We start from the raw sequence: 19,110 nt of genomic DNA on the forward strand, positions 1-19,110 counted from the left end.
AAAGCCAATCACGAGATAATCACATTTAAAAACTTGAAGCGGCAGTCCCAATGGTGAATTGGTTAGCGCGTTGGATTTTCACGTGGGCGACCAGGGTTCGATCCCCTGTGTGACCGAATTTTTTTATGACTTTTTCAGCTAGATTTTTCATTTTTTATTTCAGAATCAGATGGAAGACCTCTCGTTGCTTGCAACCAATATCATTTCTCGTTATTAAGGTCTTCCGATTTCCTTCGGAAGACCTTATTGTTTTCCTTCTGTTTTTAGCTCACCTGAGCCGAAGGCTCAAGTAAGCTTTTCTGATCACATTTTGTCCGTCGTCCATCCGTCTGTCTAGCTGTCCGTCTGTAAACTTTTCACATTTTTAACTTCTTCTCAAGAACCACTGGGCCAATTTTGACCCAACTTGGTACAAAGCATCTTTGTGTGAAGGGGAATTTAAATTGTTAAAATGAAGGGCCAAGTCCCCTCACAAGGGGAGATAATCAAGAAAAGACAAAAATAGGGTGGGGTCATTAAAAAATCTTCTTCTCAAGAACCACTGGGCCAGAAAAGCTGAAACTTATGTGGAATCATCTTAGGGTAGTGTAGATTCTAAATTGTTAAATTCATGACCCCCGGAGATAGGGCGGGGCCACAATGGGGAATCAAAATTTTACATAGAAATATATAGGAAAAATCTTTAAAAATCTTCTTCTCAAGAACCACTGGGCCAGAAAATCTGAAACTTACGTGGATGTACCCTGGGGTAGTGTATATTATAAATTGTTAAAATCATGACCCCCGGGGATAGGGTGGGGTCACAATGGGGAATCAAAGTTTTACATAGAAATATATGGGAAATATCTTTGAAAATCTTCTACTCAAGAAACACTGGACCAGAAAAGCTGAAACTTATGAGGAAGCATCCCGGGGTAGTGTAGATTCTAAATTGTTCAAATCATGACCCCCGTGGGTAGGGCGGGGCCACAATAGGGAATCAAAGTTTTACAATGTTGAATCAAAGCATCCTATGGTAGTGTAGATTTCAAATTGTTTAAATTATGATCAGTTGGGTAGGGTGGGGTCACAATATGTATACAAGGGGGGAATCTGTTAAAGAATGGAATGGTCAAAGCTTTTCAGGTAAGCGATGTGGCCCAAGGGCCTCTTGTTTATTATAAGGGCTTTTCGACTTTTGTCGAAAAGACCTATTGTTTTCGTCTCGAGAAGAAGATTTTTAAAAGATACCACAAAATTTTCATTAATTCCCAATGATCTCCCCTGAATGAGGGCTTGGCCCTTCACTTGAACAAACTTGAATCCCCTTTACCCAAGGATGCTTTGTGGCAAGTTTGGTTGAAATTGGTCCAGCAGTTCTTGAGAAGAAGTAGAAAATGTGAAAAGTTTACAACGACAATGATGACAATGACAAGAACAACAAAGACGACGACGACAGACAACGGACAAATTGTGATCACTTGAGCCTTTGGCTCAGGTGAGCTAAAAACCATAACACTACAGATCTGCAGCTAATTTTTACTTACTAATTAAAATCTCTCTAAAAACTTGCTTATATGCCAATGATGGTATCTAGACGTGTTTATGCTATTTTTTCTTCTATGCCTTCTCTATACTGACAAATTATCTTTTCTGTACATGTTTAAACTGCTCTTATTGCCGATTTTTCTTCATTCTTCACATGGCTCTTTTGCAATAACCAGAGGCCCATGGGCCACATTGCTCACCTGAGAAGCTTTGACCATTCTGTTCTTTGCCAGAGTTCCCCCTTTCAATACATATTGCGACCTCACCCTACCCCCACTGATCATAATTTAGACATTTTGAAATCTACACTACCCCAGGATGCTTCCATGTGCACATTAGTTTAAACTTTTCTGGCCCAATGGTTCTTAAGAAGATTTTCAAAGATATTCCTATATATTTCTATGTAAAACTTCGATTCCCCATTGTGGCCCCGCCCTACCCCCGGGGGTCATGATTTGAACAATTAAGAATTTACACTACCCCAGGATGCTTCCAGATAAGTTTCAGCTTTTCTGGCCCAGTGGTTCTTGAGAAGAAGATTTTCAAAGATTTTTCCTATATATTTCTATGTAAAACTTTGATTCCCCATTGTGGCCCCACCCAACCACCGGGGGTCATGATTTGAACAATTTAGAATCTACACTACCCTAGGATGCTTTCACATAAGTTTCAGCTTTTCTGGCTCAGTGGTTGTAGAGAAGAAGATTTTCAAAGATTTTTCCTATATATTTCTATATAAAACTTTGATTCCCCAATCCCTGGCCCCGCCCTACCCCCGGGGGTCATGATTTGTACAATTTAAAATCTACACTATCCCAGGAAGCTTCCACATAAGTTTCAGCTTTTCTGGACCAATGGTTCATGAGAAGAAGATTTTCAAAGATTTTTTCCTATATACTATGTAAAACTTTGATTCCCCAATCCCTGGCCCCGCCCTACCCCCGGGGGTCATGATTTGAACAATTTAGAATCTACACTATCCCAGAATGGTTCCACATAAGTTTCAGCTTTTCTTGACCAATGGTTCTTGAGAAGAAGATTTTCAAAGATTTTTTCCTATATACTATGTAAAACTTTGATTCCCCATTGTGGCCCCGCCCTACCCCCGGGGGTCATGATTTGAACAATTTAGAATCTACACTATCCCAGAATGGTTCCACATAAGTTTCAGCTTTTCTGGACCAGTGGTTCTTGAGAAGATTTTTTTATGACCCCACCCTATTTTTGTCTTTTCTTGATTATCTCCCCTTGTGAGGGGACTTGGCCCTTTATTTTAAAATTTAAATTTCCCTTAACCCAAGAATGATTTGTACCAAGTTTGGTCAAAATTGGCCTAGTGGTTCTTGAGAAGAAGTGGAAAATGTGAAAAGTTTACAGACGGACAGACAGACAGACGGATGGACGACGGACAAAATGGGATCAGAAAAGCTCACTTGAGCCTTCGGCTCAGGTGAGCTAAAAAGCGGCACACAACATTTAATACTGACGGGAGATAACTCTTAAACTTTCACCCAAATTCTTGCTGAATAAAAATACATGAAAATATTTGTATTAACACCTAAAAATCAAAATAAAAAACACCGGGGCAGGAGACTTTGAGAGGGGCGAGCGGGGATGAGAATCTAAAGATTGATTTTACCTGGCCTTATCTAGACTGCACATGTCTAAAGTAACATCAAATATCTTAGTAAAATTCACTTCCGGTCGTATTTTTCATGTTTTCAAAATAAGAAGTTATCTGAGCGAGATATAGGAAACAGCAAGAAACAAGAAATATAATAGGCGCAAGCGTCAAAAATCGGTCAAAAATCGGCCAAAAACCAATTAACTGTTCCTTTCATGAAGCAACTATATTATATAAAGACTGAAACGTGTGATCTGTTTTTAAAATATCTCATATTTATCTGTTAATATATATTCCAGTGACATTAAATGCTTGTGTACGACGTTGCATGATTTTCTAAATATTTAATACATGTTCACTGCTACATGTATAAGCAAAGTACCCCAGGTCATCTGCGTCTCCACATGTACAAACAAACCCTGGCTGAAGTTGCATGATGTATAAGAGGTATTTACATTAAAAGTTTAAAAGTAAAGTTTAATGTTATCTACAACTAAATATACAGTGAAGTTTTAATTTAATAAAAACGCTACAATTATGTGGGGCTCCTTGCTCTCTCTTAAAGGAACAAGAGGCCCACGGGCCTTATAGGTCACCTGAGCATTATGCAACAATTTTCCAGTTATTGAATTTGATTCATGTTTTAAGCCAGATGCTATATGACATTCACAATTTTGAAAGAGGCACCATTGATCATCATAACAATACACTTAGCAGTTGCTTAGCTTGGTTACTGAATATCCATATGCAGGGTAGGGGAACAAAAATGCATTCCAACTAACCAGTAGTGCCCCTAACACTGTGACATAAACCCCTGACCCTAGGTCCACACATTGCACAAATTTCAAAAAGGCACCCTTAATATCAAAAATTAAATGTTTTATAAATACAAAAGAGCAGATTTCAAACAATAAATTCATTTTCAGTACATAAGTAGAGCCCCCACCCCACCCCTGACATTGGGGCTTTGAAATTCACATTTCTGCAAGAATACGGCCCTTTCTCATCATAACTATAAAGGTAGTTCATCTGCTTTATACCCAGAGACAAAGAAAAAAAAAATTCAAAGATTTAATGTATTTTCATTATATAATTAATTGAGCCCCACCCCCCTAACACCAGAACCCCTGACCCTAAGGTCATAAAATTCATAATTTTAAAAGAGACATTCTTGTTCATCATAACCATGTACTTAGTTTATTTAATTCCTAGGAGCAGAGAAGAAGATTTTCAAAGAATTCATGTATTTTCAATGTATAATCAATAGAGCCCTGCCCTCACACCAGAAACCCTGACCCTGGGACCATAAAATTCACAATTTTGGTAGAGGCACTCTTGCTCATCATAACTATGCACTTAGTAGGTTTATTTAATACCTAAAAGCAAAGTAAAAGATTTTCAAAGAAATCATGTATTTTCACTATATAATCAATAGACCCCCCCCCCCCCACACCAGAACCCTTGACCCTGGGGCCATAAAATTCACAATTTTGGTAGAGGCACTCATGCTCATCATAACTATGCACTTAGTGAATATATTTAATACCCATGGGCAGAGAAAAAGATTTTCAAAGAAATCATGTATTTTCACTATATATAATCAATAGAGCCCCGCCCTAACACCAGAACTGCTGACCCAGGGGCCATAAAATTCACAATTTTGGTAGAAGCACTCATGCTCATCATAACTATGCACTTAGTTAGTATATTTAATACCCAGGGGCAGAGAAGAAGATTTTCAAAGAAATCATGTATTTTCACTATATATAATTAATAGAGCCCCGCCCAACACCAGAACCCCTGACCCTGGGGCCATAAAATTCACAATTTTGGTAGAGGCACTCATGCTCATCATAACTATGTACTTAGTTGGTTTATTTAATACCCAGGAGTAGAGAAGAAGATTTCCAAAGAAATAATGCATTTTCACTATATACTTATTTAGCCCCGCCCTAGCACTAGAACCCCTGACCCCAGGGCCATGAATTTCACAATTTTGGTAAAGGACTCAATGCTGATTACAATCATGCAAACAGTTTGACTGCTTGATGTTCAGGAGTAAAGAAGAAGATTTTTAAAGATTGCATTAATTTTAGTGGTTTCGGCCCCACCCCTCGGGCCCCAGGGGGGCAGGGATCATGAAATTCACAATTTTTGTTCCCCTTCACCCATAGATGCTTTGTGCCAAATTTGGTTGAAATTGGTTCAATGGTTGCAGAGAAGAAGCTGAAAATGTTCAAATGTTAACACACGACGGACGACGGACGACAAACGACAAACGACGGACGACGAACGACGACGGACGAAAACGGATAGCAATAGGTCACCTGAGTTTACTCAGGTGACCTAAAAAAAAAACTGAACTCCATCTAGATCCGCCACTACATTTTCTTTCAGATGTAGCAGGAAAATTCTTGGCACATTGTAACTGCTAGGCAATATCTCGTAATATTCTGTAGCCTGCTAGGTCTTTTAATAAATTAACATTTAACCATATTTTTGAAAATGTTTATATATGTACACGTATACATGCATGTACACATCATTTTAAAATAAATACGTACAACAAATCCTGTTTAGAGAAAGTAAAATTGTTCATACATAACAGGGTCTTTGCTGTAGACTATCACTCGTGTCCTAAATTTCTCCGCACCTCAGTCATGCCAAAGTTTGTCAATCAGGAATCAATGAAATATTTACCTCATTGTTTATAAAAATTTAATTTTATGTTTATTGTGCATTTTTGTTAAACATTAAGATGCTCTTTTTAATATACTATTATATGAATGTTAAATATTTTTTTTTATATTAAATTGTTTTAAATCCGCAGAAACGCACTGCGACTTCAAACTTTCATACCAAATAACCGACCGCCTCCTGGCGGCTGTAATTAAGACAAAAAACTTGCATGAGTGACAGACTTTGAAGACCAGCAATTGGATTTGGTTCTAATGTTTCAAAAAAAAAAAGCCATGAAATTCGCAGTTTTGAAACAGGCCTCAATGTTTATCATAATTATATACTTAGCAGGGATGGGGTAATTGAAAAGCGTGTTTGTAATTGACTGTAATTAATTACATTTTTGGAAGTAATTAATAGAAGAAATTTGTAATTGCACATTTTTTTCAATTACTTGTAATTGTAATTTAATTAATTACACTTAAAAAATACCATGTAATTTCAATTACTTTTTTAATTACATTCAATTACATTGAATCACATTCAAGATACATGTATAATGTTCACCACTGCCTCCCCATTTAGCATTTTTTTTTAAATTTTATTTTATTTTTTTGTAAATATATCCTCAATCCTTCAATTATACAAAATCTTAAATTAATATGTAGAAGCAAATAATTAAAAGACTGGTTTGATGATAATAATAATCTAGTTTCTTTCTAATCATTATGTACGTAAAACATTTATGTAAATTTAGTATGACTCTTAGGTCTAATCAGCTATGAAACACACATTTAATTAATTTAAATCTTTGGTGTTTGATCAATAATAAAAAAAGAATGCGTGTGTCATTAAGGGTGCGTATCATTACCACTACATTTTCAAAATTTTCATAACTGCTACATAGTCATTACCGCTACAAAAAACCTTACATTACCGCTACATAAAAATTATACATTACTGCTACATTGCTTCATAGCCACAAATGCGTGTACAGTACAACCTATAATTGCATAAGACCCATTTCCCCTGCTCACCACGGGGAGGTGAAAGTAAGACTTTGAGCATGACGTTTTTTTTATTATCAAAATCAATTTTGTTTCATAAAACACAAAAAAATTAAAATCAAGCACTGTTCATAGATATAATTCTAAGTTTTGTCACATGTTTTTACACTATCGCTAAAGCCTTGAAAGCCATTTGCTAGACATATTGTTGTTTTCTAAATTTATAACCATCGATAAGTAAGCCGGCATTCCCTCGAGTTGTAACAAACTTCTCAATTGTGGTCATAATGTTCAGATGACACTAAATAATTAAATTTTGACTGCAGAGTTAAGTATGTAAATATACTCATTCTGATTACAGGCGCGTAGCATTGTTTTTGAAAGTGGGGGGGGGCCAGCCAGAGAAATTTTTTTTTACTTACCTGAAAAAGTTGACAAGCAAAAAAAAAAAAAAAAAAGGAAAAAGTTGCCCAAAGCCAAAAATCCTATTTTGGATTAGATAGTGAGTGAATTCTGTTGATTAGAACTCATATACCGAACCATACCTGGCTAAATCGACATGTAGCTTTAATGAGTTGTTTTGGGCTGATTCAATATGTAGCGGTAATGAGTTGTTTTTGGCTGGAAAAATGTAGCGGTAATGATAGGTCGGAAATCTGAAAAAATGCAGCGGTAATGAGTTGAAATTTTTGGCAATGTAGCGGTAATGTTGACCTCCCGTCATTAAGTTCGCTCTTGTTGAGGAGAGATAATTGCCATCCAGATCACAGCTGTAAATTACAATCAAAACAAAACAAAACAGGAGGTATTCATTCAATGATTTAGATGACAAAGACAATTGAGAAAATTATTTCAATTCAAAATGCTACGCTAGCTTTAGAAAAGAAACAATTTCATATATACTGTATTTGGGGGAATACAATGCGCACTTTTTCCTAAAATAAAATACTGTGAGAAAGGGATGCGTATTTTACATCACAATGGGATTTTGATGAGTTTTTCTTTCAGGTGAAACACGGATATCATACGTACATACCGTAGTATTACCTAGAGACATAAGCAATTTCTTTTGTTTATTGCCATATTTTAAACTTTGGAAAGTTATTGTTGGAAGGTATGCTTCTTAAAAATGTCACTTTCATAATCTTTTGATACCAAAATAACATGAAAAAGTAAGTTAAAAGTAATTTGAGCTGCATGCTGATTGTCTCCGTGGAGGCCGCCATTACCGATGTTATTTTTAGACGTTCACTCATGCCTATGTCACGTGCTTCCGTAATGATAGTGCACATGCACCTTATCTGCCAGACAAAGTAATAAATCATTTTTTATAGGTTTAAAATAACTCAATGATAATCTGCAACAATATTAACACCCGTCCATACATCCCAATGAAAGGAAGCCAATGTTGTGACACATGTGCGCTGGTCAAATGATAATTACCTATCAACACCCCTCGGGGCAATTAATTGTCTACCGACTCCAAAGCAATGTTTTTACAGTTAGAGCACTGATTATTTACTGCCATGTTAATTGCTTTGATTATTTTCTTTGTTAAAAATTGGGGGTCGGTTTATGACCTTTCGTATGTGTGAGCATATGTTGATTACGGCACTTTAAACAATTAAACACTTGTTAAATGTAATTTTACCTTATCTTATACTTATCGGCCTTTTGTTTAAATAATTGAGAGTTGACAAATGAAATATAAATTATGCTAAAACTTTTAATAAAAGTGGTATCATTTAGAAAGTAAGATATCCGCGAAGATTCAGAAGAGGAAAATCGTAGTCTTCTTAAAGAAATAAATACTTTGATGTTTCAATTTCGTTTCCTGTTAAAATATTGTAAGATAATTTTCAGCATGATTATCTAGAACCAAAATTAAATATGACAACTGATAAAACTTTCGACAATATCTCTTGCTTTGTTGAAATAAAATTATTTCATCTAAGAATATGGCGACGCATAATTTCAAATTCACCGTAACTATTCTTTAAAAAAATCTGTTAATACTTTTACGCAACATTATCTTGTGCTTTGTTGAAATAAATGAATAAATAATTATCTCAAGATTGCTGCGATATGGAATGTCAGGATTAAGAGAAAGTTATAAAGTGTGTATTTTAAAAAAACAGTGTTCAGTAAATTTTTGACAATTAATCCTCGCGCCGATTTTTGTAACAAATTACCGCGATTTTCAAAGTTCAGAACATCGCTTGGTAAATTTTTCAGTTGCGTATAACACATCCGAACTGCGTTTTTTTCCCCAGTTTCAGACTCAAAAAGGGGGGTGCGTATTTTACATCAATGCGTATTATACTCGGCCAAAAACGGTAAACACCAAAACAGATTTTAATGAATTTTGCATTTAAAAACTCAAAAAGTTATGTTCTGTACAAGTATTATTTATTGAGTAATAAAAGATGTTCAACATAAATAGCCATTTAGAATGTTCAGGTTACCTTCAATTCAAGAAAATATTTAATTTGAGGGGTTACAGTTGTGAATCATTTTACTCAACTAAAATATCCACTTTTTAACAAATATCATAAGCAATGTAATTTGTGTACATGTAGAATTCAAGCGGAGGAAACTGCATCAAACTGATCTCGGTCAGTTCTTGTACATGTTGTAAATAAAAGTTGTAAATTAAACAACAATTAGATACACAATGCCTTTAGCATATTATTTCTTATTCAAAGACTGCGCTTATATACCAATGAATGATGTTCTGAATATATTCATTGACAAAATTTTCAGAAAAATTAAAAATGTAATTTGTAATTTAATTAATTACTTTTGCAAATAATTGTAATTTAATTAATTACATGTCTTAGAAAGGCTGTAATGTAATTGTAATTTAATTGAAGCAAAAGTCAAAGTAATTGTAATTTAATTACTAATTACTTTTTAAAGTAATTGACCCCAACCATGATACTTAGCATGCTTACTTTGGTTACTTAATACCCAGAGGTACATCAGAGTATCAATATACATTTCCGCTTTATAACCACCAGTTGTTAATCTGAAAAAAAGCTTCTTACTAATCCTTTGCAAAGAAGACATATTTAGAAACTAACCTGTGAATTGAGTCAGGATGTTGTTTCTTGACCAGTGATTTAATCAGCTGACCATAGGGAGTGTCATGTACAGATATTCTGGGCATCTCCACAGTTTTATATGCTGGCACCTCAGGGGCTGGAGCAGCTTTCCTAGTGGCCATCAAACTAGGGTGGAGATATCCATGTCCATGACCTTCATCTTCTTTAAGTGTTAAAGAAACAAACAGCATTATAGCATAATGAATTTTCTTTACATTCAAAATTCACGGTATCAAAACTTGCATACCTATAACTTAAAATGATAAATGGCATATTTTTGATAAGTGCAGACTAACTAAAATTAAACAGATCTTTCTATTTGTTTTGTACTTTATATAAAGATAGGACTTTCCTGTAAATTACACAATTTAAATTAATTGTGTTCCATAGATATCACAGATTTAAAACAATAACTGATTTATTTCCGATTCAAAAATAAATATCAGACAAAGTTTAAAGTCAATTTAACCATAGAAAGATGGGCATATTTAAGCTCAAAATAGGTGAAAATTTGAATTTGAACGTAAGTAACAAATATCATGTAAATCTTTGCTTAATCTCACATTTTCATATTTTTTTAGCTCATATACGCCATATATAGCTTTAAAAAGTTTGATTTATTACACAGAATAAATCGAGATGTATTTAAATACAACAGCCCAAAATGTGACCAAGTGGGGTGCCTACAATAGTTTCTGGAGAAATTCTTTACCTTATTATATGAGACCGTGTTTCAGTCACCTAAAAGGTGATGATCACTGTGCTATGAGAAAGAATGACATAGTGTCAGGGCCATCACTCTTGAAACCTCCCTTGGAACAGATGTAAACTTAGGTGTGTTTCTGCTTCATTTTGTATCTAGGCTATTTAACTTTCAGTGGAATATTAAATCTTATCCAATGTTGCGCATTACTGTGATATTCAAGGTAAAGTAAAAATCAAAAGCCTGAAAGGCTTCAATGGCATTGAACATGAAAAGACTATGGTGCCATAATAAAAAAATAAGATATTAACAAAACGTCACAATGTCAAAATGTCACAGTATCAACAAGATATGTTTGTGAAACACTGATGCCCCCGTATGGCAACATAGCAAAGATTAAACTTTTCTTAAATGCAAATTTAATGGTACCAAGAGTAGGGTATTCTCACTGGAAAACAATTGTGAAATTTGAAAGTAGTCTAATGTTAAAGTTTTTTCAATCAGTGCAAAATCTCCAAGTTCAAGGTCAAAGGGTCAAGGTAATTGGTATCCAATGAAAGATCTTGCCACATAGAATACTTATGTAGATTATGAAGCCTTAGCCCTCACCATTCAGAAGTTATGGCCAATGTTAAACTTTTTTTTTGAAGTAGGTCAAACTCTAAGGTCAAGGTCAAAGGGTCAAATTTCTTGTTAGCAAATGAAAGGTCTTGTCACAAGGATTAAATATGTGAAGTATGAGAGCACTAGCCTTAACCCTTTAAAATTTATGGTCAAGGTTTGCTTTTTTAAAGTAGGTCAAACTCAAAGGTCAAGGTCAAAGGGTAAAAGTGCTTGGTATTTAATGAAGGGTCTTCTCACAAGGATTACATATATAAAGTATGAAAGCCCTATATCTTACCGTTCAAAAGTTATGGCCAAGGTTAAAGTTTTTTCACAAGTACAGAAATCTACAAGGTCAAGGGCAAAGGGTCAAGGTTGTTGGTATCCAATGAAAGGTCTTTCAACAAACATTACATATGTGAAGTATAAATGTCCTGGTATCTACTGTTCAAAAGATATGGCCAAAGTAAAAGTTTAAAATTTTCATGTAAAAGTGGGTCAAACTCCAAGGTCAAGGTCAAAAGGTCAAATTTGGTGGTACCCAAAGAAAGGTCTTGTCACAAGGAATACACATATGAAATATGAAAGTCATAGCTCAACTAAATCAAAAGTTATGGGCAAGTTTAAAGTTTTTGCGGACAAACAGAGAGACAGAGAGAGATGGACGGACACGACAAAACTATATACCCCCGAAACTTCGTTTACGGGGGCATAAAAAGTTACAGTCTGGGGTCTTATGCCATGGTACAAATAGAGCAGGGTTCGAATTGACTAGACACCACTGCACATGGTCATGCTAAATATCAATTTAATTTCTTTTCAGAAAGTTGAAGAACTATGAAGGGTTTCATGAAATTATATATAATTCTTTCTAACTGCCAATCTCTATGCATCTAAACTACAACGGTCACCATGACTCTGCTCTATAACAAGTATGATTGAGTTACCATCGGGCGTAGCATACGGTACACTGGGAAATGGAGGAAATGGAGAAATACAGTAATACTGTTCATTATCATCAGTATTTAGGATAAAATTGGTTAGAAGATTGTTAAAGTAAAGCTAAGATTTAGAAATTTCATCTTTTTAGTCTTGGAGTAGTAATGTTTATGTAATTTTGTAATTATTTTACAGCCTGTTGGGTTGTTTGTTTTCACACGGTTATCATTCTGAAATGTTTTTCATGTCATTTGACATACCCTTTCTGTAGAAATTCATCAGCAACAACCATCACATTTTTCTTGTGTGTGAAAATAAAATACAGTATCGTTGTGTTGTAACAGAATTGATATAATTGATGCAATTTTGGTTTCATTGTGTGCATCACTGAAGAAACTGGTTTATAGCTATTGCTATTTTCTATTGCAGATGCATCAACAGACACATTACAGTGACGAACATCCAGTGGTGATTTCGTTCTGGCTGATAGCTAGATGACATTCTAGCTCTAAGAGCTCGACACCATAAAAAGTCAAAAGGTCATGTCAAAGTACAATTGAGGTAGAAAGAGACAAATGTAATCATTTAGAAAAAACAACTCCTGCTTTTAATGGCGAATGTATTTTATCTTCTAACAAGAGGCCCAAGGGCCTTGAATCACTCTTCTGATTAATTGTACAATTGATCACTTCTATTTGAAGCCTCTAACTTTAAGAATCCTACAATCAAGATGCATCAACTGACAAAGTTTGATGATTCTAAGCCAACAAGTACCTGAGATATTCAAAAGTAGGTCACCATGACCTACTTTTTGGTCGACATTCTCCAAAAACCCAAGATGCATCAACTGATAAAGTTTGACAATTCTAAGCCAATCAGTACCTGAGATACTTAAATATAGCCATAAAATGTTACAAGCAGGTCACTGTGACCTACATTTTGGTCAACGTTCTTTGAAAACCAAAAAATGCATCAACTGACATAGATTGATGATTCTAAACTAATAAGTACCTGAGATACTATAGCCATAAAATGACCCAAGATGCATCAACTGACAAAGTTTGATGATCATAGGTCTGAAAGTATTCAAAATATGCCTTTTAAGGTGTAATATCCCTCTGATAAGAAAGATAACTTTCTGAAGACATTTTTCTATGAAATTCAATGAATTGTCATGTCAGATTTTATAGATTTCATTCAGAAGGACCTTTTTACGGTCAACTCAATCGAATCTGTTTTACCGTTCAGATGTTCATATCTAGTTTCTATTGCCAATTTTCTATTTATTATTTAATATATACATTTGTGGTATCTCTCCATTATATAAACATACAGAGAGAAAATATCTTCAATTCTGTATGAAGTTTGTTAGAGGTCAATACGTGACCTAATCACACAGCGCAATAATATCTACCGGTAAATAAATTATAAAATGACCTGCTCTACTTGCTTTTCGTGTATAAAAATGAATAAAATAAGCAAGTAAAATGATAATTATTTTATTTTAAATGTAAACAAGTATTTCATACAGTTTTTGGGCTATCTATTCAACCTGTGTACATAGAGAAAACTAGGACAGTGTAGGAGCCTAGCATTTGTTTACATTTTTCTTCACTTTTGTCAGCTGCACAGTCTCTAACATTCATCCTTATTTTTTGGATAGACCTTTGGTTAAATTTTCATGATCAACTTTTATTTTATCTTTAAATTTTACTCACAATAAATGTGTAAATCTGTAGGAAAATATCTTTGCAATCATGTCATGAACAGCTGCCAAACACCTCGGTGTTTTCGTAGTTCAATATAAAGCTGTCGCCAGTGTATCCGTGTTTTTCAGTGTTTTACGATAAGTATGCCTTTAGTTACTGAAACCGTGGAATATTTTTGATCAAACTGCAAATTTACTGGCTCGGACAAGTGTCTCAGTCCATTGGATCCATCCATCCCTTTCCAGCGACCGAAATTCCTCCAACTTTTTATCATCAAACTTCGGACGTGTTTCTTGTGTTTTTAGCATCAATTATCATTTTCACGAATAAAATTTTCCAAGACAACAATCTGTTCACTATTTGATCACAAGTAGCCTTTCACAAAATATTCCCTTCGAAATAGATTCCTTAGCCTAATGAATTTGAATAACCGCCATGCTAGCCGATTTACACCTTTCGTCATTTTTCAAAATCTGACGATTAGTGCAATAATTTAATATATGAAAATATTATTTGTGGCTCAAATGTATATAACATAGGTAATCAGAGATTACAGAGCTCACCTCAACGAATGTTGTCTTTACGTAAGGCAAAGTCACACAATTAACCAACAAATAGTGTACATTCCAAAAATGAAAATATTTAAGCAATTTTGAATACTTTGAAATAGACCTATATAAAAAATTTAAACTAGATATATTCAATTATCATGAAAATGTAATCAATATCCAGCATCTGAAGCAAATGATTGGAGAACTTTTCATAGCTTATGAAAACTATCACCTGTTCACTCAACAGGAAAATGTAGGAACATCAGATATATATAAGCAAGCCCGGTAGAGTGTATCCTCAGATGTATCATCCATGCAAGTTTGGTCAACATAGGGCTTATAGTTACTTGCAAATGAAACATGCACCAAAAACTTTAACCTGTTCACTCAACCGGAAAATGTAGGTCAGATTCAGCATCCGAAGCAAGATATATATAATGGACATCCTTAGATGTATCATACATGCAAGTTTGGTCAACATAGGGCTCATAGTTACTTGCAAATGAAACATGCACCAAAAACTTTAACCTGTTTTCAACGGAAAATGTAGGTCAGATTGGGATCCGAAGCAAGCCCAGTAGTATGCATTTAGATGTATCATACATGCAAGTTTGGTCAACATAGGGCTCATAGTTACTTGCAAATGAAACATGCACCAAAAACTTTAACCTGTTGAATGAGCGGAAAATGTTTTTTCATACTTTTGGATTAAATACTTTAATATTTAGTATATTATCATATAAGTTTGGTCAACATATGGCTCATAGTTACTTGCAAATGCACACATGCACCAAAAACTTTAACCTGTTCATGGTACATTTCCGGAAAATGTAGGTCAGAAATCTCAATTGCAGTAGTAGATGTGTTATTAGATGTATCATACATGCAAGTTTGGTCAACATAGGCTTATAGTTACTTGGAAATGAAACATGCACCAAAAACTTTAACCTGTTCACTCAACCGGAAAATGTAGGTCAGATTCAGCATCCGAAGCAAGCCCAGTATCCTTAGATGTATCATATATGCAAGTTTGGTCAACATATTATTATTATTATGCAAATGAAACATGCACCAAAAACTTTAACCTGTTCACTCAACCGGAAAATGTAGGTCAGATTCAGCATCAAACAAGACCGAAAGTATGCATTGATCTTAGATGTATCATCCATGCAAGTTTGGTCAACATAGGGCTTATAGTTACTTATAAAATGAAACCTGCACCAAAAACTTTAACCTGTTCACTCAACCGGAAAATGTAGGATTTTCAGCATCCGAAGCAAGCCTGGTTGTATCCATCCTTAGATGTATCCTCCATGCAAGTTTGGTCAACATAGGGATTATACTTACTTGGAAATGAAACCTACACCAAAAACTGCACCAAAAATGTAAACCTGCTCCAAAAACAAACCTGGTCATTCCCCTGCTGAAATTCACACCTGTTCAAACTTTGTTGGTACAATGAAACACATGTGCAACATCGCAAGATCTTCCATTTGATGTCTAAAAAAATAGGACATAGAAGTACCAAAAAGAAAACTGCTCCAAAAAACTTAACCTTAACTCTCTAATGATCAATATTTTGTTATACATTACCGACGCAAAAGTATTCATCTTAACAATTTGATGGTGAGCTATATAAGTTGTTTGAAAATTGGCTTATAAAATTCTAGATATTAATATTTGAAAATCTGAAGCGTGATCAAATCTTCTGAGAAGGCCTTCGGCCTGTCAATTCCGCCATTTCGCAATTGGGGTTTATAAACTTGTTATTTATTTCTTAATAACAGTTTACCTAAAACATTAAAATACTCAGTTCCTTTAAACAACATGTTCATTTCAATATTTCCACTTAACACTTAATTTCCGTTTAACTATTTGCAATTTAACTGGGCTAGATACGATATATGTAATGTATACGATATATTTTTTTAAACGTAAATAAAATAAAGGCGATTAGAACGTTTTACTATTATCTTATTTCTTGACGCCATATCACACCTATTTAATAGATACAGTGCAAAAAAAGTTTATATTGGCGTTTTGGCGCAAATTATTTATCCCGCCTTTTATTATGGAGAAAGAGTTTAAACACTGTTCTAAATGTATACACACAAGTATATTTAGATGATCACGTTTTTTGTTATAAACAAGTCTTAATGGTTTGCGCGTGTGACACTTGATAAAACCAGAAAAAGGCAACATGAAGGTTTAATCCTCTTTGAAAACAAAAATGAACACTTTTCAGCTCGATTTTAGACGGCATTTTTTTCCGTCTGTGGAGACGGCAGTCAGGAGTCAAACAATGCCTTACTGAATGCCGAACTAACAGACCCGATGTCGTTGCTCGAACAACAGCAGGTCGAATTGTTACTTAAACAAAAGAATGTTGATGAAAATTTTAATGATCAACATAACATATCGGCATTTGCAGCAAACGAGGCAAGGTTGACCAGAGGAAATGAGACCACCTATTCCAAAACGATTTTGTGAACAAATGTCGCCGAGTGTTGCAGATGTGTTGTCTGTTAATGCACGAGATAATGATTTTGAGGATATAGATTCTAATGATTTGGTGGTTTTTCCATGAAGGTGCCTTTTGGTGCACTGATCCGCTACAGTGGAACGGTTTTGTTTCAAAGATGGCAAAAGTGCTCAATATTGATCTTGAAGCTGAATCCTTGAAAGAAAATCATTTTTTTTCGCGATTGAAGGGAGACAAGATGACGTCTCTCCTTAAAATGCCTATTGAAGGAACTCTCGATATGATTAAGACGGTTGAGAAAGAAGCTAGATATTGTCGCATTTATTTATGATTTTTGTAATCCTCCAAAGTTGGATGACAACATTGAGGAGGGATTAGTAGTAGGCCAGAAGGGTAGTTTTGGAAAATCAAAAGTAATCTCCTTTTCATAAGGAGTTAGAAACATGACTTTCGGGTATGATAGCAAGAGCCTTATTCAGAGCCATTAGATATGTATAGTGTATAGCAGCTTTTTATGAGGCTGAAGTGCCGGATGATCGGTGCTAAAGCCCTCATCAATGAAGCATGGCTGATTTGACAGCAAGAGTGAAATAGAAGAAAAGTTTTTCTTAAAAATGAATTTTATCGGAGAAGAAATTTTAACACCAGTTGTTTTTCTTTATTCTCTATGCTTTTTACCTAGAGAAACCCAAAATGTTTACAAATAGGGTTATTGTTAAAACATATTGAGCAGAAAGAGGAAAGCAGATGTAAATGAGACCTCTGCTCATTCTGCAAAAGTCCCTAAGTCTAATGAGAAATGCCTTAAGTTCTGATCACAGCAAGGACAATTTTCGTTCAGGACAAGGGAACAGGAAAAATTCTTTTTCCAGGCGAACCTTTGGGAACCAGAAAGGGTTTCCAACTCCAAGTAAGTAAATCTCGTAAACAGCCAGTCTGTAAATATGTTTCCCCCACCTAGAATTCCACAGGAAGTGGACCGTAATCACGCAGGAAGTGGGGAAACCCTAAGGGAAGGGTTAAAATTGGAATTAATGATTCAACCCAATGTAAATATCAAGGAAACATGTGTACCAAGATATGGTATTCACGAATCAGTTATTTTAGCAGAAATAAACATGTTGTCAGGAAAAAATGTTATAGAACCTGTGCCTGCAGGGCAAGAAAAAGGGTTTTACAGCATCATTTTTGTGGTGCCAAAGAAACAAGGAGGGCTTCGGACAATTCTAAATCTAAAAAATTTCAGTTAATAGTGCCTCGACATTTCAAAATGGAAACTTTGTGTTCTATAATGAAAGCAAAGTTGTTTAAAATGTCACACAGATTTCCAGAAATTTCTAAGGTTCAGATTTCTAGGCCAGAGTTACCAGTTTCGAGCAATGCCATTTGGACTTCATTCTGCTCCAAGGGTCTTCACAAAGATAATGGCAGTTCTAGCGGCACACTTGAGAAAAATGATAATCCAAATATTCATGTACCTAGACGATTGGTTGATGATCAATCCAGACAAGAGAACTCTTCTTCAACAGAGAGACTATGTATTACATTTTCAGGAGCTGGGATTATTAGTTCTGCCATCCCAACAAGTTTTTAGAGGCCAGGTTTAACATAGTGCAGACTTTATCAATAAGTCAACACACTCAAGCAGTAGTTATCCTCAAATTGTTAGGACTGATGGCTTCATGCATTTATTTGGTTCCGATGGGAAGGTTACACATGCGTCCCATACAGTTATACCTGTTGGCAATGTGGAGACCAAAGAAACTCATGTGATAGTGAGCAAAAATTCAGCACCTTCAGTTTTTGAAAACATTCAAAGGAATTAACATAGCTTCAACTGACATTGATAACAGATGCCTCACAAGCACATTTTTATACATTATCAACAGAAGCATATAAATTTTAAAGGCAGTTCAGTTGTTAAAAACTCTGTTTTTGATAAAGGGAAAAGTGATCCTTATACGGTCAGACAACACAACAGTGATAAGCTATATCAACAAACAAGGGGGGACACACTCACCAGAACTGTGTTATCTAACTTGGGAGTTGTTCCAGTGGTGCATGGAGAACAAAATTACAATACGAGCTGTATCACATTATTTTTTGCACTTTTTTGACAGAATGGTCACTCAACAAAACTGTTGTAAATTTACTGTTCCAACAATTAGGAACTCCATGTATA

General features: G+C 35.0%; 1 protein-coding gene across 2 annotated transcripts in view; it reads right to left on the bottom strand.

Moving 5' to 3' along the window:
- The window catches only part of LOC134275905 (splicing factor, suppressor of white-apricot homolog), a 225,753-nt gene that overhangs the window by 145,695 nt on the left and 60,948 nt on the right, over positions 1-19,110 (bottom strand). For both annotated transcript variants that reach the window (XM_062758184.1, XM_062758183.1), the window contains exon 6: positions 9,921-10,104. In XM_062758184.1, coding sequence (XP_062614168.1) covers positions 9,921-10,104 — 184 coding nt within the window. The remainder of the gene's footprint in view (positions 1-9,920; positions 10,105-19,110) is intronic.

This window comes from Saccostrea cucullata, unplaced genomic scaffold (assembly GCF_032062105.1).
Source record: "Saccostrea cucullata isolate Sc308-1 unplaced genomic scaffold, CSIRO_AGI_Scuc_v1 ctg539, whole genome shotgun sequence".
NCBI lineage: Eukaryota > Metazoa > Mollusca > Bivalvia > Ostreida > Ostreidae > Saccostrea > Saccostrea cuccullata.